The sequence below is a fragment of the Pistacia vera genome, unplaced genomic scaffold (genome assembly GCF_008641045.1).
Source record: "Pistacia vera cultivar Batoury unplaced genomic scaffold, PisVer_v2 Contig291, whole genome shotgun sequence".
Lineage (NCBI taxonomy): Eukaryota > Viridiplantae > Streptophyta > Magnoliopsida > Sapindales > Anacardiaceae > Pistacia > Pistacia vera.
The window spans coordinates 1,026,521-1,047,574 of record NW_022196103.1 but is presented as its reverse complement, the minus strand read 5'-3'; the positions used below and the strand labels follow the sequence as shown (position 1 = coordinate 1,047,574).

General features: G+C 33.1%; 1 protein-coding gene across 1 annotated transcript; it reads right to left on the bottom strand.

Moving 5' to 3' along the window:
* Positions 1-1,800: 1,800 nt before the first annotated feature.
* On the bottom strand, positions 1,801-3,504 carry LOC116134782. Its single transcript, XM_031420428.1, has 2 exons — positions 3,094-3,504; positions 1,801-2,995 (listed from the first exon to the last, which is right to left on the bottom strand). The coding sequence occupies exons 1-2, from the start codon at positions 3,335-3,337 to the stop codon at positions 1,947-1,949; spliced, it is 1,293 nt and encodes a 430-aa protein (XP_031276288.1). The 5' UTR covers positions 3,338-3,504; the 3' UTR covers positions 1,801-1,946.
* Between the last annotated feature and the right edge of the window lie 17,550 nt (positions 3,505-21,054).

The window sequence follows — 21,054 nt, the reverse complement described above, 5'->3', positions numbered from 1 at the left end:
CATTAGTAATAAAAGAGTGATTCTGTTTCTTTTTTTTTTTTTTAATATTATGATATGTTTGTTATAACTTTTTAATATCTAATTATAAGTATTAAGTGTTTTTTTTATATAAATTTTAAATATATGAAAACTAGTATTTTTATATAAATATCTTTATCAATGTTAAGGATCATAAATATTTATAGTTTATATTAAAAATCATGAATTTGATCAAAACCAAATTATTTTATTTTTATAAATTGATAATTTGATTTTTATTATAAAAATAAAAAAGTATCAAACATAAAATTATTATTTTTAATATACATATATAAAATTTTTCTCTTATCAAGAGACCCTGATAATTTATGTTATGCAAATTTTACATTTCAGCCGTCAGATCTTTTCAACCTTAAAAATCTTAGGTAAAATTCTTTTAAATTTTCTTCCAAGTATCTTACTGTTTATTAATATATTTTTTTTATTATTTTAAATTTGGATAGTTTTAGCGTACAACATCAATGTCTATTTTAATTTTTATTTATTTTTAAGAAACATCCAAGTTGTTTTGTTCTTACTAAGACCATTCAAGGTGGGCCGGGGCAAATAAAAGGCCCATCTCTACTTAAGGCTTAATCAAATAATAAAATCTTCCTTGATATTTCAGAAATTATATAAATTCTCTTATTATTAGCGTACTGTTAGAATTTATAGCATAACTGAGTTAATAGATATAACTTTTCTACCGTTTATTTTAATATCAAAAACTTAATGGTAAAGAAATTTATGTTATTACTATAACTATAACAAGTTTTTTTTTTTTTTTGTTCTTTTATTTGATTACACTTCAAGGGAATTATTGCTATAAAACTTTTTTTTTTTTTTCTTAACTATGTGTCTATATAAGTAACTTCGTTATCATTCCTATACAACTTTTTAATTTTTATTTAATAACCAAAGGTGTTTGAGTCAGTTTATGATCCAATGGTCACCTCTATTAAGGATCATAGGGATTCAAACTCGAGATACTATCTTAGATCCTCATGCTTGGGAGACCATATTAGATTATTCTCTTGTTTTTTTACTATCAAGGAGACTCAAACTTAGGAGACCATGTTAGGTTCTTCTTTACTCTTTTATCACACGGATAAGATCCATCAGAAATTATATAAGACACAGGAAATATTATTTTATAAAACTTTTTGCAGACGATTATTTTTTAATTAATAAGACAATTTTTTTTAGATAAGTTTTTAATTTGGGTCCAAAATCTTTATCCGTTTAAACTAGTTATTACTTTAATAAAAATATTAGCTTAGTTAGATTTTAAATTTAAATTAAGTTTTAAGTTATCTTATAATTAATTGATAGACAAGTTATTACCTTAGAAATTAGTCTGTTTGTGAATGAATGGATAACATTCATGTCCTGATTTTAACTGGAAAGCCGCAAGGGAACTTATTCGGCTGAAAAGTTGAGTTTTGGATAAGTTTTGTACTTTGCAGCTCCTAGGCCAAACGCATTTGTACCCTAGCTTTAACTTTATCATCAACATACTTGTTTCTAGTTGTAGTATTTCTTCTTCTTTGGCAGTGTTGCTACTGTTGCTATTTTTTTGTTTTAAAATTAAATTTTACTCCTAAGTTTTAATTATTAGAAAACAACATATACAAGTAATCCTGAAAGGAACATAAAGATACCCAACAAGTCTGTTACAAACATAGCATATCTATATATATATATTTTTTTTTTATTTTTTTTTTCTTCTACAAAAACAAACTGAAAAACTTATACCAAATTTTGAGTTCCCTCCCTGTACACTTGTATCAAAATTCATTCCCAATTTCATCAAAATATAATGAATTTAATTACAATCCAGAAAAACAAGTACCAGAGTCACACACAAAAGGCTTTTTGGCTTTATGCAAATATGACAAAATTAACGTAATTTACCGTATATGACCCGTTTAGGAAGACTGTGAGATCCGGCCCGCTTTTACATCGGATCCGGTCCTTGTTAATTCTTCTCCACCTGGCATTATCATACCCGGATACCCCTGAACCAAACCCGCATTTCTAACCCCGTAATAAACCTGCTGGTTTACTCCCTCAGCTGGAACTACTCTCATTGCCGGGTCATATGCATGATCCATCGTCACAACAGGCCTCACTGCAGCTCCACCGTATATTTGACCCGAACTTGGAACTGGCTGATGGTACCCTACAGGCATTTGACCCCCAGGAACGGGGTATTGATGAACATACTGTGCTTGAACAGAGACAGGCTGTACCGAAGCATTCCCGGGTTGAACCGGACCCGGAACATAATAAACTGGAATTTGTTGTACAGCAGGACCCGAGTAATGAGAATCCGAGAAGTATTGCCACATGGGTTGACCCGAATATTCGTTTGGCTGTATTGGTTGCGTTTGTGTCTCCACAGTCTCTACATAGCCATCCACTTGACCACTCCGCTTTGACTCTATTGTCGCAACCGGGTTGTCGGGTTTAGTCTTAACTGGAGGAAGATCCGGCATGGATGGAACGATAGGTGCGGATGATGTAGAGCAAAACGGCGACGAAACAACCGGGGCAGGAGAACCCGGATCCGACATTGATACATTCTCATGCAAAACTAATCGAGACTTCATTTTTGGTTCACGAGGCTGCGTCTCATCAGAATTATCCAACCCGAATAAATAATCGGGTACTTCAGACATAATAGAGGAAGCCTCTGAACGTCCACGCTCGAGCCCCGCGCCGCTGTTGAGAGCGTCAAAGAACCAGTGTTCTCGGTTAGCCGCGCCATCAAGGAGCGAGCTGATACTACTGGCTCGGGAATCATCACCTTTAGTAAAAAGAAAGAGGCGGAGCCGCGCTGATCTTTGGTTTTGATTATGTGCTATGCGATCATACTCCTCCATCATGTTCTCCACATCCTCATCCGTGGTGACCGAGATCAATGCATCCAGATCCTCGTTAGGCAGCTGATACTTCACGCTAATGTTACTGCCACCTGATTAATTATATTAACATGCATCATAAGAATCAACGATAAAAACAAAAGATTGAATTTACAGAACTTTATTTAGTCTGATTAATCATTAAGTATACCTGCAAGTTTTGAGAGCTTGGTGAGTAGAGCCGAGAAGGTAGTGGAGCGGTGAACGGCAACTATGCGGGTATCACCACCAACATAACGGAGCTGATTATCATGCGGGCGGGGGAGGATCTTGCCACCGAAGCTACACATGAATCGCACACGTGAAATATGGAGATCATGGTGGTCAGAACGAGGAGAGGAGGCGACAGAATCGGTGGTGCCGGACTCGAGCTCTGAAGGGTGAAGCGATGCCATTACGTGGAGTTGGAGTCGAAGTTACGTTACCGTTAATTGATTAAATCTGTTGAAGAGTAGAAAAAGATTTTCGAAGTGTTGGATTCTCCGCCTTTAAGTTTGTTCTTAATTTTAAGTGCGTGTGGGAGATGCGATGTTAACGAAAGACAAAGCTTGAGACTGCAAAAGAATGTCTGCATGTAAAAGAGTTTTCGACGGAGGTAGATTATGGATCTGTATCGCAAACACATCCTGACCGTTGAATTAGTTGATGAAAATCATGATTTAATGGGTCCTACCCACTTGAAAAGTATTTAAAAAGTATATTAATTCGAAGTTGATTGTAACGTTTGCCCTAGTATCAAGGGTAGGAATGTTGAGTAGGATGGGACCAGGTCGGTTAGTGGGGTCTTACTCTTGTTGGGTTGCTTTTGTTTTTTCATATAAATATAAAGAACCATGCTTAGCTCATTATCATTTGTTTAGAAGTAATTAACCAGTCATTTCAAATTGCCATTTATAAACAGTAAAAATAAAGTTAGAGTTAGAGATGATCGTCAATTGTTGTCTTTAAGTATAATTACGTTTATGGGTGAACTAACGGTGAAGGTTCCATGTGATGAATGATGTAATCATATGTCGTAATAAAAACTGTATTTTATACATACTTGCCTGTAAAATAAATCAATTTAAGTTACAAAAAGACTTAGTCCTGCATAATACGAGTTTCAGCTCTCAGCTGTCACAAGTCAAATCTTCTTGCATTATTTGTTAAATGTCATTATATATATGCATAAATTTTCAGTGATGCCTTATGCAAGCAACTGAAAGGCTAATATTTCAATTTCTACAAAATAATTATTACCTTTTAGAGTCTTAAATGTCCTAGCATGGTCGTAAGTCAGAATCATATTACCGTACCACCGGCAAACCAATGGCAACCAACCATATATAATATCAGTTAGTAAATCAAATATTGATTATGATACTCAAAACTAGAACCGTCATAACTCATTGACAATAATCCTCTTGAACTTAATAAATATTTACATAAGAAATTATATGTGAGAAGCTTTATTATTTATGGACTAGAATAACCCTTATTTTAATATTGTCTACATTTTTAAAATCCCAAATCTGTCATTAAATATCTATTTTATTATTTACCATTGTTATAATTAGGAAGTATATCTAAATATTTTAAAATGTAGAATTTGGACTAACGACTTAAACCCCAATGGTAAACGTAATTAACTCGTTTTAAACAGTTAAAATAAGAGAATCAAGAGCGAGTGGTGGGTTAATTGGGACTTCACAATGGAAATATTGTGGTAGGCTAATGGCCTTTGAGGAGTAGCTGATTGTGAAGTGGGTCCAAGTGGGTCACGTTTCTCTGTTTGTTTGTAATCTAACAACGTGGAGACCAGTCACCTATTTGTCTGTGAGCAATGTTAAATCCACGCCGTTGTTTCTTTTAATAGTGACAGCCCAATTATGAGATAGATTTATTAGTGGCCCCATTGTGATTCAATTAAATCACCACGTGTGAAAAATCAAATAAGGATATTAAAGAGAACGTTTGGTTCATTATTTTGGATAGAATTTTAAGAATAATATTAGGTAGTCGAATAAAGAAGTATTACGAGATAAAATTTAAAAATTTATAAAAAAGCCCATAAGTTTACTAATGTAATTAAACACCCCAACATATAAAATGATAAAAATACCCCTACCACCTGTAGTACCAAATTCTGACCACCACCACCAAAATCTGGTCGAAAAATTGCGTTACGACATAGACCGGTTGGATCTGTGTCGTAACGTGTCGTTGTAGCCTTTTTCGGCCAGATCTACGGCCTGCTATGGCAACCGACGGCCAGAAAAGGCCAAAACGACGGCCATCTTTGACCGTCAACAATGGCCAAAGATATGGTCGTCGTTTTCGGTCAACGATGGCTAAGGTCGTCGTTGACCGTCAACGACAGCTAGATCGGTGAATTACCAGCCAGTTCCAGTTGGTAATTCACCGTTGTGGCAGATTCTGGCTACCACCGACAGTGGTTGCAGAAATCTGCCAAGTATGGGTCACGGGGGTATTTTTGTTATTTTTTAAACTTTTTTCAGGGGGTATTTAATGAAATTAATAACTTTATGGAGTCTAAAAGTAATTAAAAAAATTGGGTAATATTTCTAGAATAATATGCCAAAGATTATTTGGAGAATATAATTGGAAATATGGGTAGGAATAATGAATCAAACACAGCCAAAGCGTTCACGATTGCGAAAGTAAGGTATTGCATCATTACGTAATTGCCATATTAAAAGGCGAAGACCCAATAATTGCAGATTCTAGGTGGCATTGCCATTTGCCATTAGCGCATATAATTTATATAGTCTATCAATTATCAAAGTTTATACAAATAAATGAATAATCTTTAATCTATCAATAATCTTCCCATTGAACATTGGTTATGGTAATATATGTAAAACCTTAATATGGCAAATACTTTTACAGAGAGGGTGTTGAATAGGAGATTAACAAATTTGATAAGGAATAATAGAACTCCGAACTACTCAACGGCAAAAACAATAAATAACTTGAATGAAAAACAAAAAATAAACAAGTTAATGACAAATGATAATAAATGAGAGAGAGAGAGAGAGAGAGAGAGAGAGAGAAATACGCATAGATTTATATTGGTTCGAAGTTATACCCACAAGTCTCATACGTCCATTTATTCAAGGTAACTTCCTTAAAGTTTCACTATAATCACATTTCGTATTTACACTAGTTTTCATAGGATTTTGTCTTTATTATAGATTGTTATAAAAAAAAATATTATTCTAAAATAATCAACTATTATATTAGTAACCTCAAATAATAAACATTTTTAATATAAAACAATAGAATTAATGTCAATAAAATAAAAAGACAATACAATAAAATTAACAATACCAACAACTTGATCACGTTTAGGAAATCCTTCTGAATGATAGAATGAGATCTGGAGAATACAACCTTAGGAAGAATGTCGAGGCCTGTGTAACACATAGTTTTCTTAAAACAGATTTACCTCTTTCACTCGGGTGCACAAGGATTTGAGCAGCGTCTGTTTCTCAGGATACAACAACAGATGAATAGCAAGAGAAGCACCACTTTTTTATTCTAACGAACTGAATAAAGTTTTAACTCCAACAACAAAAAAAAAAAAAAACCTTAAAAACTAGAAAGAAAATAAGAGATTGAAAGAGCTCTTAATTTTTTTTTGGTGTGTTTGAAATGAGAGGAAGAACATCTTTTTATACTACTCAAAGTGGGACAACACATTGAATTCCACCATTATTTTCCACCTTTTCACTTTCTAATTCTTAAAACTTCCTCCATTAATCCACTAACCTTTCACCTTTCAAATTCTCAACTTACACCACCAATTTCATTCCATTTATTTCATTCACTTTAATAAAATATTCCAACATATATTGACAGGATTTTGTCTCTAGCTTTATAGAATTTCACCCAAAATATAATAGATAAAAAGTTATGTGAATGATTACTTGTAAACTAGGCTAACACACAATGGATTCAAGTGTTCTCTCTAAAGATGTTAGTTTAGTACAAATGAGAGAGTGATTTTTGAGCTCTAGGATTTGCAAGATTGAATATTGGATAATGCTGTGTTCTCTCTATTTAATTCTTGCAATAAATCATCCTTTTAAAGTCTCCACCAACCCTTGATAGATTAGAGTCGTTGTTGTATTTAATGCACCTCTGAAAAGCTACAGAACTAGAGGAACGGGTGTTCCAACATCGAGAACAAGCATTCCTAACACTAACGAGTAATTTAATTTGAAATCTAGGGTTTGGAACGGCCGTTATCCTATCATGAACAGGCATTACCTTATCACGAACAGGCGTTCCATTATGGACCTCTTAATATCTACAAATTCCAGAACCTTGAACAACTTCTTGGAATCATGTCGTTCCTTCTTGGAATGGCTTGAAGAAAACTAGGAACGAGCGTCCGTTGAGGTCATTCTTGATTTACTTGAAGTTTCTCTTAACCTTGACTTATAGCTTGAAAATTCTAAATCCAAAATCTTGACTTCATCTTGGAACAAGCATTCCTCTTCATGGAACAGGTGTTCCTTTTCAGTTTGCAAAAGTGTCAAGATTCCAAAATTGTGAAAGACTTGATGGAACAATGTCATTTATATGGAACATACTGAATGAATAGTCGTTCATCTTGGCCGTTCTTTCTTACATCACAAATGATGTTCACTTTCACAGATGTGAGTTAGCTTATTTGATTAAGTCTTGATATGTTAGGAACAACTAGTTGGGTTGGTCGTGCAGATTGGTTGTTCCAATTTTGACTTGAGTTTGCTTGAAAAGGATTTGTGCTTCATTTTGGACACAACTGTGAACGAGCAATGGGAACGGTGTCATTCCAAAATGGAACGACTTGATCGGAGAATATTTTATAGAAAAGCTAGATAGGACGCGCGTCTCATATGCGTGAACGGTCGTTCCACCAAAAAAATCTGCATTTTTGTTTTGGTTATGACTTATGTCATACCATTGCACATTGTTAAACTATGAATCACTCTTTTTTATTAGTTTTGACATATTAAAACACATGAGGCTCAACAATATAATAATCAATTGAATTGTTAGGGATGTCAAGTGAACTGAAATATTTTAAACCTATAAGTTAACTCAATGTAAAGCTTTAAATGATATATGAAATAATTATTTATTTAAGCCATGTAATGTATGATTTATTCCCTTTTCATGAGATTGTCATAATATCTTTCCTATATTTCTTTCTTTAAAAAAAAAAAAAAAAAAAATTGTTTTGAGACAATTAATTCTGTTATTAACTATTTAATCAATGTAATTAGTTAGATGAAAGTAATTATTAGATCTCTATCTATGGGTGTTCTAAAATACCAGGTACTCGAATCGGACCCAAAAACCAGGTACTCGAAAATCCTTTTCTTATTCAGGTTACATTATGGGAGAAAACCAGATTTTCAGTTCAGATACCAGTTTGGTTGTGCAAGAATCCAGTTACCTGAACTGAACCAAACCAGTTTTTAAACATATTCTAGTATTCTATGCTTAGTTAAAAATTATTTGAATTCATTCTGTGCTTCGTCTCTTCTAGTCTTCCCGGAGCCGGAATTTGCTTAATCAAACTGTGCATCCCGTCTCCAAATACCAAGCGTCTAGGCCTTCTCTTTTATTTTCACTATCACATTGTCACTCTCGTCTACCATCCCAAATCTTCTCTTGTCCCTTCTCTTTTCTTCACTAAACGTAACGTAACGCCTCTCTAAAGGATTGTTGGCTCTTTAAGCAGCTCCCAAAGCGGTAAAGTAAGTTTCTTTTCTTCTTTTTATGGTTTCTCACCCTCTGATTTGTGCTTAAACTACAATTTTACGAATTTCTATTTAGGGTTTTGCTTTAACGAATTTGGAATTTTGATTGTAGTTGACTCGTTCATTTGTTGTTTAATTTTTAATTTTTAATATTTAATTTTAATTGTTTGTATAATCTGCTAATAATGAATTACTAATTTATTTGTATATATAATATTCCCCATGCAACATTGTGCATAATGTAATATTTTTTTTTCAATTAACAAAGATATACAATCAAATATTTTAATTTCACTGTTATTAAATGAGATTTTGAATTCTCACAATAATCATACAAATTAAATATATTAACTTCGTTGCTATTATATGAGATTACAAATTCTCACCATAATTACGTAAAAAAAAAAGTAAAAAAAATTGATGCGTGTATTGAATATGTTGATCCATTATAAACCGCGAGTCTATGACTATGTAATAGATTTAGAAGTAACATGATCTCTTAGTTTTACAATTTGGAATTAAAAAATAATGATTTCCGGTAACAAAATAGGTAATCTATATAAAGGTTTTCTAAGATTACAAATAAATAACATTTCCTCTTGTGATGAAAGAGGATGACAAACCCTATATCTAAAAGGTTAGATGGCAAACTCAAAAACCCAACCCTCAAGCCACCCAATCAACACGGCTGCGAAAAAAAGTCCAAAAATATAACCGAATTGGGAAATCAGACTGAAACAGGTCTGGAAAACCGGTTTTCCAAAGTAACTGGTTCGGTTTCACTTTGCAAAATTAAGAAAATCGAAAATCCCGTTCAGCTAACGGTTCAAATGTGATTTTGAATCGGTTAACTGAAACCAGTTTTACAAACCGGTTTCCCCCAAAAAAAATTAAAATCCATGGGTCTGTTTGGTTCATTATTCTGATAGTTTTTAGAATAATATTTTGAAAAAAGTTAAATTAGGCGGGTATTATGATGTAGGATTTGGAAATAACAAAAATACCTCCTATATTTGTTTATTTACTAAACACCCCTATAATAAAATATTAAAAGTTAACAAAAACACCCTCAAAACACCATTAAATATAGATAACCGGCCACCACCGTCGGAGGGTGACCGGAGTTACTGTATCGGTGCATGACCGGCTGGATCTTGCCGGTCGTACGTCCGTGGATCTGGCCAGAAAAGGCCAGATCTCAATGGCCAAATCTAGCCGCATTTAGTCATCAATGACGGCCAAAGATACGGTCGTCGTTGACAACTGGCTATGGCCAAAGTCAACAGCCAGATCTTTTGCCGTAGATCTGGCCTTTTCTGGTGGATCTGACCGGAAAAGGCTAGATCGGCGCACTACCGGCCAGATTCAGTAGGTAATACGCCATTACACTGGATTCTGGTCTGCTTCTAGCAGTGGTGGTAGAAATCTGGTAAATGTGGGTTGCTAGGGTGTTTTTGTAATTTCTAAAAAAAAAAAATATTTAGGGGTGTTTAGTTAAATTAACAAATTTAGGAGGGTTTAAAAGAAATTGAAAAATGTAGAATAATATTTGGAGAATAATGACATTTTACTGTTTAACTTTATTGGGAATACTAATAATAACATTCCGAATAGCGTAACAAACAGAGCCCATATATTCAATAAATCTACTTTTGAAAATTAAACCCTTCATTGTGATTTCTCATCTTATAAACCTAATCCAAATAATTCATCATCTCATCTGCTCATCTTCTCAAACACGCCTCTTCTCAAATCTTGCCCAAATCTTTAAGTCGTGTCATGAGGCATTGGTGATTCAAGGCCAGCCACACAAGGTTGCAACTTGCGGCATTGACGACCATGCATAAGCCTTCTACTTGCGATTTTGCTAAGCTTCGTCGGGCCACCACCACCAAGTCGCAACTTGTGGCCTTGGATACTGACGTGGATGCCATTGATGATTATTTTAGTTTGTGGGATTGTTTGATTTTGGGTTATGGTTCGATATTGATTTCTAAGCTGTATTCAAATTGGGTAATTCGATTTGATTTAGGATTTTGAGAGCCCAACATGACAAAATAAAATATATGATTTTGGATGGCTATGAGCCGTAGAAAAAGTTTAGCTTGAAAGAGATGGCCTTTTCTTTTAATCCAAAAGGCAGCCTCTAGTCTTATACTGCCTAATTCTTAAGCTTCAAGTTGTAGCAATGTTAATTTTATTATAACCTAATCACTCTTAAAGAATCAAGTATAGTTGCTCCAAGGCTAATAGAAATTAATTTCATGGAAATCACAATCAACTTAATGTGATTGATGTTGAAACTTATGCATATAATATAATATGAAAGTGTTATTTAAGGCAAGTTGAGACCGATTAAAGGGACATTCATCGCTAAGTCTCATTTGGTCGGTGGAATAAGTCCTTTTAAGACAAAGACTTCCAATTGCAGAAAAGGAACGAAATACAAATAATTGAATAGTGAAAAGCGACCGTGATTTCCCTTCTTTAAATACTTTGTTTTTATCAACCTTTACCCTTTGGCGTATATAGTATGGTGTCTAGTCTAATAATGCATGTCCATTGGACCAACCTCTATCTTAAAAATATATTTTGACTAATTTTAATACATTATAAATGTATTTCATGCATTTTTAATTTTAATAATATTCTATTGCAATTTCTTTACAACTTACATCAATGTTATTGGTATTTAGAAAGAAACCTCTTGCTTAGTTTTATAAAGACTCTTTAAAATTCTTTATATTTTTTATTACTAAATATCAATGTTACAATTTATTAAGACTTAAGTACTTTAACACAAAATGTATAAATAAAAGGGATATGATCAATATTTTCTTTTCTTAATTAACATTTACTAATATCCTGACCCAACAGAAATAATTTGTGAGGTCAAATATTAGTTCTACATGTTAAAAATATTTTATAAATTAAAAAATTTTAAGACATTAGCGGGCCTAATGGGTCAACAACACCCACGAAGCCCAATGTGGCTCCGTCCTTGCCTAACAGGTTATGATTGACTCAATGAAACTCGAGGCTTTAGACAAATTCTGGGATTTTTCATGCTTAATATAAGGGGGGGGAAAAAAAAAAAAAAAGTTATGCTATATATATAAATTTGTGATCTCGTGGTAGTTGAGTTAACAAATTAATTCATTTAACACATCATCTTATAATTAAAGAGAGTTTGCCAAATTAATTATCATATAGGTTGAGATCCCAACTTTGTATATATAGCTTTGTAGTAAAAAAAATCATTTAAATTTTATACCAAAATCTAAAACATGCCTAAGCTCTCTTGTTTAGTTTTAAGAGAACATATTTTTAAAGTGGCAGATATATGTTTATTTGTATAATCCAAGGTATAATATGAAAGGATATTATAAAGAAAAAAATTTAATACATTAAATGAAATACACAATTTCTTAGATATTTTTTTTATATATAAAATAAGAGTTTAGGAAAAATCTAATTGGGATAATGCAATAACCACATTGGGTTTTCCAAAATTATTAGTCAAATGTTGATCTAAAAGGTATTCATAAAGAACCTCCCCTTACGTTCTGAAAATTATTCAAAATCCAACATTAACACAAACACATTTTAAATTCTTTGTTTAAGAGATATATTTATTTATTTATTATTATTGAAATTGAAAAGTAGCACATTTAACACAAAGTAACACTTTTAAGTTTTCTACTAAATCTATAGATGAAAATACCCCCGCATAAAAATAAACCTAACCTTTTCCACTCCATCTTCAACTTCATTCACTTTGTTTTACGATTTAAACTGTGTAATATGCTTGTTCTCCTAATTTTTTCGATAAACTTATTGTGAAATGTTGTTATGTTGCTTATTTTTTATTGAGAAGTGTAGGGATGATGGGTTTAAAGTATAGAGAGTTTTTCAAGGTTTAGTTTGACTTATTTATTGAGTTTTGCTTCAAAATATAGGGTTTTTGGTCTAGAAAGAGACACTGGCTTGGTTGTTGTGTTATTGTGTGAATTTGTGTGGATTGAATCGGAATCAGATAGTGAAAATGACAAACGGAGACTTGCGTTCTTTGACCAAAACCTATGGATTTGACTGGATTCGGACATTCGACAAAAAATTGTAGGTTATTTGGTGAAGAAGTAATCGGGATTTGGCTGAATCAGGGGTTTGGACTGGATTCAACCAGGATAGGTTATGTCAAAGAGTAGGAAAAAGTTTACTGCTCTTTATTCGCCATGGAAACAAAATAAATTTTTTTTTTTTTTTTAACCACAACTAGTTGCACTTTCAAAACCACAGCATCATATTGACATATTTTATATTTTTGGCAAAAATAATAGGCGGCAAATCTTCTCCTTATCAACTATATTGGTTTTTTTCGTTTGCTCAAGGCTTTAGATTATTGGTTTACTGATACCTTATAGATAATGTACTGAAGGAAGTGAACGTTGTTTCCAGTTCTTAGTGAAATTTCGGAGAAATGAATCACTTGCGAGATAACGCAAAGAAATCTGAGTCCGAAACAGGGGCGGACGCAAGTGCAAAGTGTCACAACCTTAGAGAATCGTGCGGCCTTAGAGCCTAAACTGTGGTGGTTGGCTCAAGTAAGCTGGAAAATACACACACAAAGAACTAAAGAAAATCTAAAGAACACAGAAAGAAAAAGATAGAGAGAAAACTCTCTTGTATTATTATTGCTTTTAAAATATATAATACAGTGCCTGAAATGAAAATAACCTAATACTAGTTAACTTTATATAGGAATTTACAAGTTAATCTGAGAGTCTAGATACATACAAATCTAATAGATTATGTTGATGCTCGTTTTTGGCACCAACCAATTGTCACGTGGATATCACTATTTAATGAATTAATACACGTGATAATGGATATACGAAGTGAAATAAATGCAAAGAAGACTTTTAAAGTGGTTCGGATGCTAAGGTAGCAAGTCCTACGTCCACTGATTTGTATTGATATTAGTGTGGGTCAGGTCGTAAAGCGGACTGACGTACATAAAAGTTATGAAAAGTAAGTGTTTTCTTTTACAAGAGAGAGAGAGTTGTTTCCTGTAAAGAATGGCCGAATCCCCTTAATGGAGGGGTCTTCTTCATTTTATATCAAACCGAAGCGTGTAATCATCATTAAATCCATGGGTTGGTGTGATTGTCAGGATATAATCCGGCTTTACGTCCCATTTTCCTTTTTCCAAGCTGACTTCGCACGACTTGCTGCAGAGGAATGGACGCGTGTGAGCTCCATATTATTTTGCAGGTCTGACGTGTGCGTATTGCCCTGACGGGAGCAGGTCACCCTTAACGTGACTTTCCCACGTCAGCCCTTTATTTTCCCGGGNGCCGAATTATACGGGAATTATACGGGAATTATATGCGAATTATACGGTTAAGACATATAATTCGCGTATAATTCGGCTGTGCTTATAGAATACGGGAATTCACGTTTTATACGTGAATTATACGGTTGGGCGTATAATTCGCGTATAAAACGCGAATTTACTAACAGGGAGATCAGTTGGGGTTTAAGGATCATTACTTAAAAAAAAAAAAAAAATTCCCAAGTTAGAAGTAACAGTTATAGATGGAGAGACTTAGGAATGACAAAATTTGGGTTTGAACCTGCATCAAATTCAATCTAAACCACATTGAAAAATCTAAGAACAGGCTTGGGTTGGGTGGATATTTTTGTGTAGCATCCAACCCACAAATTTAATTTTTCAATCAAATATTTATATGTTTACTCCAACTTTTTGTATTTTAAACCTAATATACTATGTGTTCAATTTAAAAATTGAATTATATTTCTATTTAACTTTTTTTTTTTATGCATACATTTGTTAAGAAAGCCTAATAACGACCAAATGAGCTCAATCTAAAAAGTAAAAACTAGCTCAACGAAACTTCAAGTCAAAGCCATTCAATAAGGTCTATTGATGTTTGTTCTCTACAAACATTTTTTTGTTTTGTTTTGTTTTGTTTTGTTTTTTTTTTTTTTTTTTGACCCGATAACTCAAGCCACTTTAATGGGACAATACTCGTGGTTTATGGTGTGGACTGTGGAGGTGTGAAAATATCTAATGAGGCTTATTGAACTAAAATATTTCTTTTTATTATATATACTTAGGGGTACTTATTGAATATTTTGGTTTAGTAAGTATGAAAACATTTATTTACAAAAAGTCTAATATGGCATTTGTTTTTTTATTTGAAAGTTGAATGCTTCTGTTATAAGTGTTGAATTGTTTGCTTTTACAAGTTTGATGGGTATGTTTATTTTTTTATTTTTCAAAGTCTAATTATAACTGTTGAATTGTTTTGTTTTTATATACAGTAAATAAATATAACTATTATATATATGTTATTATATTGTTATCATATAATATTAAAAATTTATTATAATGAAAAAATAAAATAAAAAACCTGAAAAAATACCGAAAATATATAATACACAAGGGTTTTATTAAAATTGGAACTATAAAAATTTGATAGGGGTATTGTTGACAAATGAAAATTATCATTGACACACACACACACACACACACACACACACACACACACACAAAGGCCCCAACTTTTAGAATTTATTATATGAGTAAACAACTTTTTACAGCATAAGGTTTGCCTTACTGACACCTACCAACTTCACAATAAATGCAACAATAGTAGAAATTAAATTAAATCCGAACACAACTCAATTATAATCGATGCGAAGTAATGAAAAGCAATATTCATCATTTAATTATTCCAAACCAACGTTTATCATTCAGCAAGTTCTATGAAAATATTAAATCATAATAGACAACAATATTCATCACAAGTTATGCTCAAATCATATTAAAGTATCGAAATCAATCATGAAACGAAAACAAATATAATCCGAAGCATAATACTACCAAATGTCCTATAATCGGGCTCATCCAACTAGTCGAGAGCTGATGAGGAGAGTCGTGGAGTCAATCCCGATCTCGCCTATGCCGTAACAAACAACCGGGAGCTTAGCCGCTCATGGTGGTGATGACGAAGGCCGAAACGGTGGAAACGGAGCTGACCATGGCGGAGAGGAGGTAACCGATAGCGATATGATGCGAAGAAGGGGCGAAAATGACCAACGGACAGCCCGGAATACGAACAGCCGCACTTCGCCAGAAAATGTTAATTTTTCGGCGGGTCTCCGAAAAACGGTGGCGGAAATGGGATCCGAAGGTACCGATGGAAAGCTCTGGTGATAGGGAGTTCAGATCAGGTCCTGGGGAGGTGAGAAGTTGCCGGAAATGAGCAAGATCTGGCCTGGAAGATGAAGAGGTGCGGCGGCAAAATCGCGGATTCCGGCAGTTTTCGTGGCGGCTGAAGCTAGGGAAGTGTAGATCCGACTGTGGGGTTGGGTGATCGACCCTTGGGGAGCTGGAACGTCACCGGAAAACAGCCAAAACTGGCCGGGAAGACGAAACGACATGGTGGGAAGATGAAACGCCGCGGTGGGAAGATTGGTTCACGGTGGTGATGAAGGGATGATGGTGACCGAAGCAAGGGGAAGCCGAATCATCGCCGGAAAAGGAGATGAAGGGTCGCCGGAGCTTGATCGGAGAAGGTGAAGGGTCGCCGGAAAATGATGATGAACAGCCCCCCTGTTCACGCGAAACTGCATTTTCTTTTATAGAACAAATTGCAAAATATCAGTTTGGTCCCTGCACAATTGAAAAGTGACAAAATCAGCCCCTTAAAACATGACATTTTACCCCCTAAACAGCATAAATGAGACAAAATCACCCTTAATCCATAAACCACAACCTAATATCAACTCATATACTTTCCAAAATCATTCCAAACATGTTAAATTCATAAGAAAAATATTAGGAAGCGATTTTCATGAATAAATTCATAAATTCTTTAATTATCTCAATGTACTTCAATTTAATCACACATGGGGTATTTTTATCACCAAAATAGAGTCACTTTCATGACTCTAACAGCTAATCCTCTTGAACGATAGACAAAATCAGATTTCTTCGACTGGAATGCTTGAATAGGTGAAGAATGCAAATATAATTAGTTTTGCTAAGATCAGAAGAATGAGCCCTAGACAAGGTGTTGCGATTTGGAATGCGAAGAATAGAATGAGTGACTTAGGGATTTTGGGTAATGCAAATACGCGAACCCATTGGAACTTAAAAGCCTTTGCAGATATATTCAAAGATTTTAAGATTTTAAGAATTTAAAAATTAATTAAAATGAAAATATATAATAATTACTAATCCTAATTTATAAATTTGTATTTGTAATTTATAATTATAAATAATAAAAAGTGTTGAAATCCAATTATATTTCAATATTTCAGTTATTTTATTATATTTCATAGTGATTATATATTTTTTAATTACAAAATGTCACTAAATATAATATAGAAAATATTTTTATAATAATAAATCAAAATTATCATAATTTATAAATATTAAAATTAAATATTTTTACAAAAAACGTGGACTGATAGACCCACGACATGGTCCAAGGCACGACACGATATATAGCGAGCTGTGCTGGGAGCCTTCAAATTTGGTGGGCTAGCACAGCACAATAGGACACGAATTTTTGCAGGCTTGGGCACGGCACGACCCATGACATGATGAGCCTTGAATTTTTAGGCATGGTACAGCCCATCGTCGGCTCTAACCCCACCCCACCCATTTTTCATTCATTTGCTATAATCTTAAGTTAGGTAATATGCTTAATTAGTCTCTGTAGATCGGCCTTTGTTTGCTGCTAATACAAGTTGTAAGTAGAGTATGCATTAGCAGTTTATGAATTTTATTCAGTTTGAATTTGATTTGTATTTTGTATCATTAAAGCCAAAAATGGTACTTAATATTTACATTTATAAAATTATTAATGATTTTGTATTTTTTACAATTTTTTGGCCTTCTCAAGTTTTTAAAAATAAAAATAAAAGTAATAATTTAACAACTGATTAGGAACTGAAATTTGGGAACAAATATTTGCAACGGATTGAAATGTGTTGCTACAATTTTACAAACAGATTATTTTTTTTTTCATCGCTAATTTGTTGATAATTTATTTTAGCAAATTTCTTTGATCTAGCTAGATATAGCAAAACTCGACCTGCCCCTGTCACCCCCCGATCCCAACCAAATTTCCTAGCCCTTGACCTCATACCTGATCCTATATGTTAATGAGTTTTTTTTTTTTTTAATGACATATATGTTATTGCTGAAAATTTAAGAGGAATGACAAATAGTTGTACGCATATTAATTATGTTTTTTTAGCAAATTTTTGTCACAAAATATCACATTTAATTTGACTAAAATATTTTGTCATTAATACCTCGATTTTAACATTTATAAATGATAATATTTTTTTTTTTTTTTGTTAATGATAAATGATTCTTTTGTGACAAATTAGTTTGTAATTATAGCATGTATTATTAAATATAGTGACAAAAGTTTTGTATGACAACTATGTTTATCATAATAAACAATTTATTTTAGTGCTTAAATTTTAACTCAAATGTTTTGTCATTAATACCTATATTTTAGCATATATTATGACAAATTTTTTTTGTAATAATAAATAAATTCTTTTGTGACAAAATAATTTGTAGGTATAGCATGTATAACTAAATTTAGTGACAAAAATGTATTATGGCAAAATATGTTTGTCACAATAAACAATTTACCTAAACGCCAAAATTTGGCATCAAAAATTTGTGACGAAATGTTATGATAAAAATGTTTTTTCTTCACTATATTTCTTATGGGTTTCTTTATTGTGATAAAATATTTTGACAATATATTTTTTAGTCACTGTATATTCTCTTTATCATACTTAATGTGATGTTTCTTTATTTTGTCATAATACCTCTATTACTTGTGACAAAATAACATTTGACAAAATAAATTTTGTCACAATATAATATATTTCTTGTAGTGAAAACTGAATAAATAAATAAATAAAAGACTCAATCAAGGTTAATCAAATCACATAAAAATATTTCTTCAATGAGTAATACTATACTTACAATTGAGTTGTACAACTGAGTCATACAAATAGACAAAAAACAAAGGATAGAATAGTCATTTTACATAAATTTTGTGAAATTTTGTCTATTTGTATGACTCAGTTGTAAGCAAAATATTATTGTTCTTCATCATTTTCATGTGATTGCAACTCCAAATATGGTTTTAATCTTCGGCCATTAACTTTAAATATGTCACCATTCTTTGGATTCTCTATCTCAGCAGCCCCATGAGGGTAAACAATGCAAAGAATAAAAGGACCTAGCTATCTAGAACGTAACTTACCTAGAAAGAGATGCAACTAAGAATTGTATAAAAGTACTTTCTGACCTGGAGTGAATGAGCGTCTATGAATGTGCTTGTCATGAAAGACTTTCATCTGATGGTTGTAAATATTCACATTCTTATAGGCCTTCTTCCTAAGTTCTTCAAGTTCTGCCAATTGCGACCTTCTTTTTGAACTGGCCTTTTGCATGTCAAAATTAAATTTCTTGATCACCCAATATGCATGATGTTCCAACTCTACCGGTAGATGACAAGCTTTCCCATACACAAGTCTACAAGAAGACATCCCAATATGTGTCTTAAAAGTTGTCCTATATGCTCACAAAGCATCATTAAGTCACAATGACCAATCCTTTCGATCTGGTCTAACAGTCTTCTCCAAGATCTACTTAATAGAACTATTTGAAATTTCACCTTTACCTCTAGTTTGTGGGTGATACAGAGTCGCAAACTTGTGTGAGATGGAATACTTTGCCATGAGATTTTGAAAAGTCTTATTGCAAAAGTGAGAACCACCATCACTAATTATAGTTCGTGGAATACCAAAATGAGATAGAATATTGTTTCTCAAGAATGTAACCACAACCTTATGATCATTAGTTCTACATGGAATTACTTCAACCCACTTGGACACGTAATCAACTGTGACCAAAATGTATAGATAACCATAGGAAGAAGGGAAAGGCCTCATGAAATCAATACCCCACACATCAAAAAGCTCAACTACAAGAATCAGATTGAGTGGCATCATATTCCTCTTTGAAATGCTTCCCATTCGTTGGTAGTTATCACATAAAGAACAAAAAACATATGTGTCCTAAAAAAGAGTAGGCCAATAAAATCCAGATTGTAAAATTTTGGCAGCATCCTTTTTAGCACTAAAATGGCTTCCACAAGCTTGGTTATGGCAAAAGGAGATGACACTTTGGACTTCACTCTCTGGCACACATCTTCTAATAACCTGATCAACACAATATTTGAAAAGATAAGGATCATCCCAGAAGAAATTCTTAATTTCAACGAAAAGAAAAAAAGTTTTGTCTTGCTTAGTCCAATGATGTGGGAGTTCTCCTATAACAAGATAATTCACTATATCAGACAACCAAGGTAAAGTATCAATGCTCATAAGTTGTTCATCAGTAAAAGATTCATTCAAAGGCAAATTTTCAGAAATAATTCAAGACTAATGTGAGATAAATGATCAGCAACAACATTCTCATAACCCTTTTTATCTCTAAATTCAATGTCAAATTCTTGCAAAAGCAAAACCCAACGAACCAATCTTCGTTTACCATCTTTCTCAACAAGAAGATATTTCAAAGTAGCATGATCAGAAAATATAATAACTTCACAGCCCACAAGATATGATCTAAATTTTTGTAATGCAAAAACTATAGCTAACATCTCTTTCTTTGTAGTAGAATAATTCGATTGTGCAACACTGAGTGTCATGCTAGCATAGTAAATGACATAGGGTAATCTGTCACGCCCCCTCCTGGGTATTCCCTATCCCGTTGGATCTGGGCGCTCCAAGGGACTCAAGAACCAAATAAAATTCCATAAAATACAAGGTATTACATAATCGACCTAATCTCTGTCCTAAAACAGCTCCTATAGCATAATCTGATGCATCACACATACTTTCAAATGGTAAATCCCAATTAGGTGGTTGAATGATAGGAGAAGAAGTCAACAATTTGTTAAGCTTTTCGAAGGCTTCTAAGCAAGAATCATCAAAAACAAAAGATACATCCTTAACACAAGTAAATTGCATAAGGGTCTAGAAATTTTACTAAAATCTTTAATGCATCTTCTGTAAAAACTAGCATGCCCAAGGAAAGATCTGACTTGTTTTACCAATTTTGGAGGTGGTAAATTAGAAATTAGATCTACTTTTGCCTTGTCAACTTCAATACCTATGCTAGAATTATGTGACCAAGAACTATACGTTGTTTTTACCATAAAATGACATTTCTCCCAACTCAGCACTGAATTCTTTACCTTCATCTATGCAAAACTAAGGTT

Coding starts and splice junctions, on each gene's coding strand:
- LOC116134782 (XM_031420428.1), bottom strand. CDS start 3,337: ATGGCATCGCTTCACCCTTCAGAGCTCGAGTCCGGCACCACCGATTCT. Junction 2,996..3,093: donor CAAGCTCTCAAAACTTGCAG/GTATACTTAATG, acceptor ATAATTAATCAG/GTGGCAGTAACATTAGCGTG.